The sequence below is a fragment of the Equus quagga genome, chromosome 7 (assembly GCF_021613505.1).
Source record: "Equus quagga isolate Etosha38 chromosome 7, UCLA_HA_Equagga_1.0, whole genome shotgun sequence".
NCBI lineage: Eukaryota > Metazoa > Chordata > Mammalia > Perissodactyla > Equidae > Equus > Equus quagga.
The window spans coordinates 54,752,486-54,764,801 of record NC_060273.1 but is presented as its reverse complement, the minus strand read 5'-3'; the positions used below and the strand labels follow the sequence as shown (position 1 = coordinate 54,764,801).

The following is a 12,316-nucleotide window of genomic DNA, read 5'->3' as shown; positions in this document are numbered from 1 at the left end:
GCAGGCATCCCACATGTAAAATAGGGGAAGATGGGCACGGATGTTAGCTCCGGGACAATCTTCCTCAGCAAAAAGAGGAGGATTGGTGGCGGATGTTAGCTCAGGGCTAATCTTCCTCAAAAAACAAAAATACATTAAAATTGATGTAATGATAGTGTGTCCTTCCTTGGGGTTTTATGGGGCTTAAATTAATTAACAAATATAAAGCACTTGGAATAGTACTTGTCACATTCTTGAGCTCTTAATAAGTAATAATAATTATTTGATATTGTTCATTGGCATTGTAAATGACAAAGATTTTTTCTTTTTGCTGAGGAAGATTCTCCCTGAGCTAACATCTGTGACAGTCTTCCTCTATTTTGTATGTCGGTTGCCACCACAGCATGGCCACCAACAAGTGGTGTAGGTCCGTGCCCAGGGAAAGAACCTAGGCCACCAAAGCGGAGCATGCCAAACTTAACTGCTAGGCCATGGGGCTGGCCCCAGTGATGAAGGTTTTTAACAGATCCCTGGAAGCAATAAGAATAAATACATGATCAGTGGTAGGAAGGAAATGATGCAGTCCTGACATGTGACTCATGGACACTCCCAAGAGCTCCATCAGGCTCAAACACATCACCATTTTGAATGTTAAAGAACCTGCATTTGAAGGGACTGGGGTCATCTCAGATAACTGAGATCCAAGCCAGCCAGGAATTGGGGTGTCCCCAGCCCAAGCATCCCAGTTAAAGAGGCATGTCCCAGCCGCCTCATGACTTTCTTCAGGTTTTACAAGCCGGGTTGGCCTTCCAAGTCAAGCTGTCCAGCGTGTCGATGGACTGGTGAGGTCACATGCCTCCCTCGTAACTCAGCTGGCCTGCCAGGGCTTGTGAGAGCCTTGCCACCTGGCGTTGGCTGCTGTGGGGCCTGGCCACAGGTGGGGCTCTGCCCTGGGGATGGAGACTTTGTTGTCACCTCTGGTGCAATCTCCAGCTCCGTGGGAAGGAGAAGAGAACTCACATTCAATATGTACCTGTTATACTCCTGCAGGACAATGTGCTGGGCACTCTCCGTATGTTATTTAAAGTAACCTCCCACCCCCCCACTCACACACACACAATCCTGCGAGATGTTATTGTTCCCATTTTACAGATGAGACTGAGGCCCAGAGAGAGGAAGTGGCTTCCCCAGGGTCACACTGGTAAAAAATGCCAGCGCTAGCCTTTATACCCAGGAGTATGTGACCTCAAAGACAATTCTCCTAATCTAAGGCACCCAGTCAAATTCTAAGTTTCTGAGGCTACACTGGGGCCCTCCCATCCTCTGAAAGATGAGAGCTCAGGAGAGCCTCACCACGCTCCTTCCTCTCTCTAGGCCTTGGCTTCCCATTTGAAAAACAAATCACTGGCAGCTTTGTGGTTAAAAATGCCAGTTGAACCACCCACCCGCTTTCACTCACTTCTAAAACTAAGAAAATATCGGATAAGAGATTTTTTTTAAGGCATGCATGCACGGGGACAGGAAGACTTAGAGAAAAAAGTGTAGGAATAAAATCTGGAAGCTGGAAAACAGACGAACAGGTGGCAGCCTATCTGATAGACCTGAGAAAAACCAACACTCGACTCTACAGAAAGCACTTGCAGAAGCCTTGGGAACTGGAGGTAGCGGCCGTCTCTGGGAGTGGCAGTGAAGGGAAGAGGATCTCAAATGAAGAGAATTGGATGAAAGTTGTTTCTGAGACAGACCACCAGAGCTCCCCAAAGTGGTACAGCCAGGCATCTGTCCATCCTCAACCTGGCAAAAGACTGGAAGTTTATGTTTTGGAGAGAGTAAAAACAGAGTCTCTGGACTACAGGATACAAGGCAAGTTCAAAGTCAGGCCACACCATACTGAAATCATGGTGGTGAAGTGAACATGCACATACGGCCAGCCAACATGGACCACTTGGTTCTCAGAATGGTGCCAGGCTATTGCCCTCCAGGCTGGACAGTAGGACAGTCTGGGGAATCTGACCAGAGAAAAGAGATGTAAAGACACTGACAGGAATCCCAGATGAAACAGTCCAGCCAAATCATGTACCACGTAACCCACAGTCAATCATGTAACCCACAGTCAACAAGCTCCACTCCAGTCACCTTTTTGGACCCCCAACCTTAAATGTGAGCAGACAGCTGAGATTCCAGACATCTGAGAAAAGCCTCCAATGTGAAAAATAGAAATTAAAACAAACACATGGTGATAGGTGGCCTTGGAGGGAACACAGAATATGCACGGAGAAAAAAACATCGAGAGAAGTGACACAACCTTGAAACAACAACAGGGTGCTACATTTTATAAAAAGGAACCTTCGGGGAACACAAAAGAGCCTTTGGAAATTAAAATAGGATAGAAATGAAAAATCTATGAAGACTAGAAGGTAAAACTGAGGAAATCTTCTAAAAAGCAGAGCAAAAATACAATGAGATAGAAAAAAATAGAGCACCAGACCAGGAAATCTGAGTAATAAAAGTTCTAAATAGAGCAGAGGAAACAGAGGAGAAGAAGCATCAATTAGATAATTCAGAAAAATTTCCCGGAACTGATGGAGGAGAGTTTTTAGATTGAAAGGGCTCAGTGAGCACCCAACACAATGGATAAAACTCAACTCACACTAAGACATATTGTCATGCAACTTCAAACACTGGGAACGATTCAAGATCCTAAAAGCTTTCAGAGAAAAACCAGGTCACACAAAAATGATCAGGACTCGGGATAGCTCCGGGCTTCTCAACCAGAACCCTGGAAAGCTAAAAGACTGGAGAAATGCTGTCAAAATTTTAAGGAAAATCATTTCCGACCTGGAATTCTATGTCCAGTAGAACTACCTTTAATCAAGTATAGGGTAGAAAAAAAGCTATTTTTAGACATGCAAGATTTCAAAACGTTTATTTCCTTCTAGGTTGCTTTCTCAGGAAGCTACTGGAAGTGATGTTCTCCCAAGATGAGAGGGTTGGCCACAGAGGGGAAGACATGGTGTTTAGGGAAGAAGAGAGAGGCAAGGAGGGGGTCTCGGGGCCAGCTGTGCAGAGACAGCAACTGGCTCACACCGAGGCTGGCACACGCCTGTGTGAGAGGGAGCTGAGAAGAGGAAACAGAACGTGTAGTGGCCTGGACCCCGCTAGAGGAGGTTTAGATAGCAGGCAGGGTGTGAGGTGGATTCGGTGATAAGTCTGTAGAAAGTAAGCAAGCATAAAAATGGCAACTATTGACTCTAGGAAAAACAAAACAGAACAACTGTGCTGGAAAGGAAAAGCGAGTACAAGCGGCTGCCCGCTTCTGCCTGGAATAGTGTTTACATAATGTGAACACTGAAGATTGCTTTCACCAAAATGATGCTATCTGTCAGGAACATGGGGAGCTGGGAGGGGTGCACGTGTGTGGTGTAGGGACTGGAGAAGGAAGGGCAGCAAAGTGAGTAAATAATGCCTAAAACTGAGAGAATCAGAAAGCAGCAATACACACATGTTATTGGGGATGTAGAGGTAAGAAGTTGGCTGAACACGTTGATGTGGTTCCCTTTGGGGGAATGAAATATGCAATAGGGGCCTATGGAATGCTCTGTTTTTATGGCAAACCTTGTACTTTGTTGGACTGTTAAACTGTGTTCATATATAACTTGAATAAAAGCTGAGAATAAAAAACTAAAATGGTGGGAACTCAAAGGCAGTCTCTAAGATCCTGTTCAAATATAAAATTCTTTTGGTGGAGGGGTCCTGAGGGGACACGGGCACAGAGGTGAAGCTGATGACCTGTTTCTTGATTGGGGTGCTGATTACTTGAGTGTGATTCTTTTGTGAAAATTTGTCAGGCTGCACACATGATTTGTGTACTTTTCCATGTGTATTCTGTACTTCGTAAGAAGTTTACTTAAAAAATAACAGGCTAATGTCCCATTTCAGCAGCTTTGGGTACAAACAGTCCATTTCACAGTAACACTCCAGAGGATGATAATAATTCAAGTCCCTGGTGGCCCAGCTGGCAGGAGTCCGTTCTTTTTTGGGTTCTTTTCCCCCAGGATTTCTAAGCATGCCCAAGGAATGCCTCTGCATTTCACGAATCAGCCCTGGCTTTGCTGGTCCCCACAGCCACCCTCTCCCTGTTAGGGTCAGGTCTTCCAATTTTTTATGAGCTCTTCCAGGCTGCTGCCACGCTCACCTTTACACTTCCCTGAATTGTGGACCCAAGTCCAGTGGCATGGCCTGATGAGCATGGTGGTTGGTGGGACGGGGGCGCTCACAGAATGAGCAACCCCCTTTTGGTGTGTATCCCTATCTTATTTCCACAGTGATAACTCTTTTTGTCTTTTCACCATGTTTTTACTATCAGTGGGTAACAAATAGTGTTAACTACCTTAAAATTTTGTTGAAAAGTGCCTATCTGGAGAATATGCTTAAGTCAGTGCCTCCAGCTATGTCTCCAATAAGGTCCCTCCCCAAAACCCCCGAGTCCAGCAAAGACCAGAGGAATTAGAATGCAGGAAATGAAAGCTTCGACTTGGAAACAAAACATCCCTGTGTCTGGAGTCGTTGTTCCATGTTCGTTCACAGCGAGGGCTCCAAGGCCCTCTTCACCCACGTGTTCCTGCCACTCATCTCTTCTGGTAAAGCCTGGCAGCCGCCACCACCACCATCATCATCATCATCATCATCATCGTCATCGTCATCAACTCAGCAGAAATGCAAGGCTGCTTGTGGTGCAAAACTTATTTTCTGTTATTATGCAGAGCAGTTTTATTTCTCTTTTCCCAAACTTCCCAATGTTATGTTTTAACTTTCCTTATACGTAATCAAAAGACTCATTCAAGTATTTTAACCAAATCTGAAGAGCAGCCTCCCCTTCACCACTGTCCCTTATACCTCCAGACACTGAAAATTGCCAGCAATCTTCAAATAAGCTTCTCTGTCCTCAGAAAAAGCCAGGTCCCAGCAGGTGGTCTTGCTACACATGGATAGGCAGTGTTCTGGTGATGGTAAGTGGGAAGGGGAGATGGCGAAGAAGCTCATACAGAGGCGTTAAGAACTCATGGGAGAAACACTTCTCTGGCCTCCCTGCGAAGAGTGACTGTGCTTTCCCTGAACAGTGGGGTTGTGTTTACTGTGAGGACACTAGGAATCTTATAGCGGGCACCATTCCCCCTCCACGTCGCCGGTTAGGAAGCTCAGAGCCAGGTACGTGGTGTCTCTGGGACAGAAGTGGGACCTGACAGTGTGCAATGAGCCCTAACCTCACACCTCTTACCACTTTGCTTTCTCATTTTAATTCTCCCTTTGTCTCATTTTCCTTGCTTTGAATGTATTTTTACTCAGTTTTGTTCATTTTTGTAAGCCTTAAAATCTTTTTTAAGACATAAATACTATTTTTAAGATACAGTATGATTACAACTACATGATAAAACTGTAGATAAACGCTGGAAGGCAAGTTGGAGAAAAGATAATTGTATTGGAGTGATAGGCTTATAGGTAATTTATGTTCCTTTTCAAATGTACGTTAATATTGTGAAGTACAGTAAACAATATTTTTAGTAATTTTTTTCTGATTACAAAGTGTATGTTCGTATTATAAAATGTGGAAAAGACAACAATACAAAGATGAAAATTAATATTACAGTTAATACATTGCTTAGCGATGGGGTCATGTTCTGATAAATGCATCATTAGGCAATTTCATCGTTGTGTGAACATTATAGAGTATACTTAAACAAACGTAGGTTGTATAAGCTACCACACACCTCGGTTATATGGTCCTAATATTATGGAACCACCATCGTATATGCAGTGTGTTGTTGACCACAACATCGTTAATGCAGCACATGGCTGCATTCATCACCCAGATCTCCAGATATCAGTGTTATCTGTTTGCTATATTTCTTTCCAGTCTTTTCTTAGATGCCTATGTGTGTCTATGTATTTTTTAACTGTATATTTTCCAAATTTGAATTATTCTTCATAGTTTTTTAACTGTTGTTTTCATGTAACAATAAGTTTTGGGCATTTTCTCTTGTTCAGTATTCTTCTGCACCATCATTTTAAGTTGCATAAGTTATATGGTCCCTATTTTAATGCATGGCCCATATTTATTTAACAGATCCCTCTTTGTTGGACATTTAGGTTGTTCCCCGTTAGTCATTCGTTTCTGGGTTTATCTAGATGGCCAAATAAGCCAACTTTGCAAAACTGTGTTTTTTCTACAGAATTTTCTTCTGCTTTTTCATTGCAGTGATCTCTGGTTCGTCATCCAGCTCTAAGTATGACCCCGAGATCCTGAAAGCTGAAATTGCCACTGCAAAATCCCGGGTAGGGGTTATCTGCCTATACTATTGACGGGGGTCACCCAGGCGGCCTTAGGCCACTAGCCCACCCATAAGACCAGAGCAGATGCTTTAGCTGTGTGGGGCCCAGTGCTGACAAATAAGATCCTAAATAACAGCTGTAGTAGCAGTAGTAGTCGTCGTCATAGTAACAGTAATGGTAACAGCAGCTACCATTTCACAGCCAATCACTATATACTAGGCATGGTGCTGAATGCTTCAAGAGTCTTATCTCTTCTCCTTGCAACAACCCCGTGAAATAGCTCCTGTCAGTATCTGCATTTTAGAGATGAGCCAACAGGCTTAGGTGAGCTAAGTAACTTGCCCAAGATCACAAGAGACTCAAGGCTTATTCCAAAGTTCTTAATGCAGTGTGCTACCTTCCTCCCTATTGCTTATTCTACATTATCTTATTTAATTATTTCATGATTACCTTAGGGGATAGATATTACTATTCCCATTTCACCAACAGCATAGCAGTTAAGTGACTTGCTCAAGGTAAAGTCAGTATTTTGAAGACTGGTTTAGTTAAACTTCAAGTAGGTTCTACAAACTCAGATGCCTGCCAGGAAATGTAAAAAGGGGAAGTGGGCTGGGGGGTGAGGCAATAGGGAGTAGTGAGGACTGTGTAACCTAGAGAGGTATGTTCTGTCTAAAGGGGTGGTTGAATTTTAGCCCTACCCTATTGTGGCCATCCTGGAATGTGGGCTTAGTGTTGGCACATCTTCAAGTATTTTTAGAAGAGAACCATATATCTAGGCTCACTATATGAAGTCTCTCAATATTTAATTATTAGCAACTAATTTTTGGAAAGTTAATAACACTGCAAGACAAAGAAAGCATTCCTGCAGGTTGGACCTGGCTCCCAGGCCGTGACTTGCCTCTGAAGTCACTGTATTACCTCTCGCCTCCCTGCACAGCACTCCCATACCCATTACCTGCTTTAGGTAATGCACAGCCCTGGGAATTGCCATTCTCCTCATCTGTCAGAACAGCAAAGGGAAGCTCAGAGAGATGAGATGGCTTAAGAGAGGGCAGCCATCTAGGCAGCAGGAAGGCCAAGCTCTATCCCAGGTCAGCCAGCTCCCATCCACTTCCTGTTTCCCTGTAGTGACGCCAGGCTAGGAATGACCTGCAGGACAGCCAGGCTGGGATGCCAACTGAATGGGCAGCTATAGAGACCAAGGCAACATCAATGAGGGGAGGGTGTTATGACCAATGTGACCTAAGGGATGTTGACCTGAGTCATTATGCAGGGGCAGTAAGTGGGGGGCTCTGGGTTCCCTCTTTGGGGAGAAGGCAGCCTGCAGCTCAATATCAGCCTCTGACCTAGCCCCACATGTGGTCTCCTGTATGCCAGGTCAACAAGCTGAAGAGAGAGATGGTTCACCTCCAGCAGGAGCTACAGTTCAAAGAGCGTGGCTTTCAGACCCTGAAGACGTAAGTCCACCCTGGTGCAGAGTGTGGGCAGAGTTCCCCTCCTGCTCCCGCTCTCTCTCTTTCAGTCTCTTTCCTCCCTTCTCAAAATGTGGCTCCCTAATCGTTGGATTCCAGTTCCATTCCTCTGGCATTTACTGAAGATACTGTCACCCAAGGTTGAGATTTAGAAAGACAAAAGAGGAATCATTTCAGATCATGGAGTTCTCATCGTCCTCTGAATTCCTGAAGCCATTAAAATCTGTTCCATTTAGTGAATTTACGAGCCAGTCATAGAAACAAGTATGATTGAGCATTTCTGTCCACTCATCTTATCTCCTCCAGTAGAATCTCATACACAAACAAACAGAACAAATACTTTTTTTCCATGGTCCCTAAAAGTGCTCACTTCAGCTAGTGTGCTCCCCTGAAGGAACAAGGATGTCCTCCACAATAGACAGATTACTAGACAAGTATGCATGATGCCATGCCCACTGTGTTTTACGGGTGACGTAAGGAGTTCCAGGATGACTTTAACCAAATGTAATTTTCTCTTTTAGAAGCTGACTTGCAGCCAAGCAAGATATAGCTTTATTGTTTCTTTAGAGCGGATGTGTTCGTTGTCATTATCGTGTTTATACCAGCTAAGATTTGTTGAGTGGTTACTCTGCCAGGAAGCACTTCCAGTGTTTTCTGCACGAGTGACTCATTTGATCCACATTGCAACTCTATAAGGAATGTTCTTTTAGCTAACTCCATTTTATAGAGAAGGAAACTGAGGTAGTAACTTGGCTTTTCTCTCTCCCTGACTGTACCTTTTCCTCATCCTCTGAACCTCAAATCTACCGCCACCCATCTGTGGCCACAGCCCCAAGCCTTTGGTTATCTTTCTTCAAGCCCTGTTAATCAAGGGTACTATGACCACTAGTTGAGGGGCCAGTTGGTTCTTATTCACATCTTCCCATCCCCTCCGCCCCCGCTGCCTAGGGTGAGCCACCATGAATCACCCATAGCACAAGGGATGAGAAAGTATTGCTTTGTATTGTAGACTGTATGTAATACATTTTTTGTATTATAAATTATTGTAAATTATGGCTTTATATATGTGCTTGTATAGATACATATATTATTTATATTTGTTTATAAACATATGCCAATCCTCTCTCTCAAACCAGCTTCTAATCTTGTTGAGACAAGGTTCCATCCTTTATGCTTCTTGGTAATCTTCAGTAGTGCCAAGGACAGTTGAGGGCAGTAATGTGAGCTTAGGAAGTTCCTGTTTTTGACCTATAAAGCAAATAGGCTCATCAGTCCTCCAGTTTGCAGTGGAGCAGCTTCTGAGCGCATAGTTTAAGGGCTACTCACTCCCACATCATCTTACCGCAGGTGCCCTCCCTGCCTCCCGCTTCCTGCAGTCCTCAGGAGCTTCTGGTTAGAACACTTCCCATTATTCTCAGAGCCACCACAAACCTGTTTTACCACTTTGTCACCCTGTAGCAGCGTTGGAAATTCTTGTCATTTGGTAAGCTGGCGCTGAAACCCCAAAGACAAGCCTTGTTTTTCTCCCCCTCCCTCCGCCCGCCTGATGTTTGATATCAGGCCCGGATAAGACTCCATCGCAGCTCTAACTGCCCACACTCCTTACCTGGAGCCAGCTCCTGTTCAGTGTGGAGGAAGGCATCTGCTTTAACGCACCTTGACAGAGAGGGTTAGGAATGTAGCCACAAGAGGCAGATGGCCTGGGTTCAACTCTCGGTTGCCTGGGACCTTGGAAAAGTGACTTAGCCCACTTGAACTGGTTTCTTTATCTGAAAAATAAGTTATTGTAAAGACTGAGTTGGAAAATCCACATCAAGTACATGGCAGTGCCTGGCACGTGGGGAGAGCCCAGTGAGGGTAAGGTAGGGGTGGTGACCTCTAGCTAGTTGCATGCTTGGACTTGGGAAGGAACTCAGATGAACTGAAGGTCCACCCCGGGCTAGAGGCTGTGCTGGGTAAACACTGTGCATCAGTCACCTCACTTCATTGTCTTTCCTCCCTTAAGAGAAGTTTTTGTTCTGCCCCACTTTATAGATGAGGGCACAGGCGAGGTTGAAAATATACCCAAGGCCATCCAGCTAGTAAGCATCAGACGCGGGACTGGAACCTAGGACTACTGGGTTTTGATGCTCATGTCCTAATACCACCCTTCCTGACGGCATCCTGGATAACCCCTTCTCCGTACCCAGAAAACAAAGTCCCTTTCCATCTCCCTTGGGATCCTTTTCAGAGGCCGTTGGGAAGATGATCCAGTCGCTTCTCCTTCCAAGCCTCCTCTTTTTGCAGAACATGGGGGGAGGTGAAGCTCATCCATTTGCTTGGAATTTGGGCCTGTCAGCTACCTTGAGCCCTTGTAAGTGGGAAAGAGTTGAGGGTTGGCATATCCCCGTGGGAGGAGGGCCATGCAGCATCTTTCTGCATGTCCCCAGAGCTGCCCTGCCCAGGTGAGAGTTGTCTGGACAAGACCAAGAGGAGTTGGCTGCTGTCACAGCCTTTGCCCTGCTTCCCTGTGGCTGTCCTCTCGCTCCCAGGGGTGTGACTCTCTGAGGCGCTGGGAGAAAGGACAGCTACATAATTTGGAAATCCTAAAACACATTCATGCCCCCACACCCTCTCCTCCCCACAACCACACAACTTTTCTTTCCCTTAAATAAAAAGGATTCATTCACCGAGTACATAATGGTGACCGTTTGTCCCCCCCCCCCCCCCACCTGCCCCTCGCCAATCCCAAGATTGTTCCCTCTTAGGGCTACTGTCTGGAGCCAAATTCCAGAGCCTGGGTTGCTAAGGCCCCTGAGAGAAATCAGGTAGAGGCTGTCTGAGGACCCCGAGGCCCAGCAGACAAACCGCTTCTGTCTCATCCTGCTGAAGATTCAAAGCCATCCTCACCCTGCTGGCAGAGGATGGCTGGGCACCGCCCCCCCAGAATCCCCAGCCCCCAGACATGGTCGGGCAAAGAGCGTGTCCCCTGTACCCCCCCATTCGGGGCAGGGCCGCCTCCAGTTTGGATACTCGCTCCGGGGGATCCCCGTTTCCACGGAGCATCTTCGGCAGGCCTCTGCTGGGGAAGGCTCCCTTTAGACTAATTTTCAAACTCAATCTGAGACCAGTCTTCGCTGACCTGGCAGGCTTGCCCAGGCCCACATCCTCGAAAGGAATAGACAGGCTATTTTTAGTGGGGAGACACAAATGGGGCTTTGTTTTCTCTCCACAAGGGCTGAAATAACGGAAAAGAAGGGGGAGGGCCGCACCGAGACCGCGTTCCCTCCCTCCCGCCTGCTCAGAGGCGCAGACGATGAGACCAGGATGAAAACCTGCTCCGTCAGTGATTCCCCACTCAGGTTATTTTTAGCCCAGGACGGTTTGGCTTCTCGCAGGAAAACCGAGAGGAATGCCTGTGAGCAGTTTCTCGTCCTGAAATAATGGGTTTGCGGTGTTCCCTTGGACCGTAGAACTTCCTCTTCTCCACCAGGGACTGAAATCGCAGGCCTAGCCTTTGGCCACAGCGCGAAGCAGTTCAAATTCATCTCTGCCCTCTGAGTGTTGTCCACACCACAGCCCTCCTCCCCAGGGGGTTGGGACCCCCGCCATCTCCCCCCCCATCACACTAAACCTGTATGTAGGACCTGGGTAAGCCGATAAACTCTCTGGGCTAGAAGTATTTTAATCCCTTACATTGGTACCGTACTTCCTACTTAACACCTGATTTTCCATCCTTTATCCCATTTGACATTCGTAACAGCTCCGTGAACGTGGGCCGGGCAGATGACATTATCCAGGCTTTTTTAGAGGAGGAAACTAAGGCTCCTTGTGGTTGAGGGCTGTGCCCAAGTCACACTACTGAGCAGTCAGGCTGGGAGTTTTTCATACTAACTTTCCTTCATCGTGTCCGTAACTCAACAAGTGTTTATTAAAGGCAGTGGTTCTCAACCCTGGGCAGGGGGTGACTGCTCCTCTCCCCCAAGGGACATTAGTGAAAGTATGGAGATGTTTTTTGATTGTCACATCTCAGGGTCAAGATGCTACTAAACGTCCTACAATACCCAGGACAGCCCCCCACAACAAAGAATGATTCGGCCCCAAATGTCGAGAGAGCTGAGGTTGAGAGACCCCCCCCCCAGGTTAAAGGACTGTTCTATGCTTGATACTAAAACTACTCAAATATCTTCAACCCTGCCCCTGTCCCCAAACCTGTCAGAGACAAGTCAAGGATACTGCCACGTAAACTATTAGTTATATCACAACTAGTGAGTGCAGCGTCACAGCTATGCACAATGTGTTATGGGGCCACCTGGCCCAGCCTTGGGGACCCAGGGAGGTAATCAGGGAAAGCTTCCTGTAAGAGTTGACACTTAGAGGACCCTTCACTTCAAGAGTGGTTGCTTCAGGGGCCGGCTCCGTGGTCGAGTGGTTAAGTTTGCGCACTCCGCTGCGGTGGCCCAGGGTTCGGGTCCTGGGCGCGGACATGGCACTGCTCGTCAGGCCACGTTGAGGCAGCGTCCCATATCCCACAACTAGAAGGACGTGCAACTAAG

General features: G+C 46.4%; 1 protein-coding gene across 6 annotated transcripts in view; it reads left to right on the top strand.

The window, feature by feature from the left end:
• Nucleotides 1-12,316, top strand: part of WWC1 (WW and C2 domain containing 1) — a 157,641-nt gene that overhangs the window by 87,044 nt on the left and 58,281 nt on the right. For 4 of the 6 annotated variants that reach the window (XM_046666671.1, XM_046666672.1, XM_046666673.1 and 1 more), the window contains 2 exons: nt 6,236-6,312; nt 7,687-7,766. The exons of the other annotated variants lie outside the window; for them this stretch is intronic. In XM_046666671.1, the coding sequence (XP_046522627.1) occupies nt 6,236-6,312; nt 7,687-7,766 (157 nt within the window). The remainder of the gene's footprint in view (nt 1-6,235; nt 6,313-7,686; nt 7,767-12,316) is intronic. 6 annotated transcript variants of the gene reach the window in all.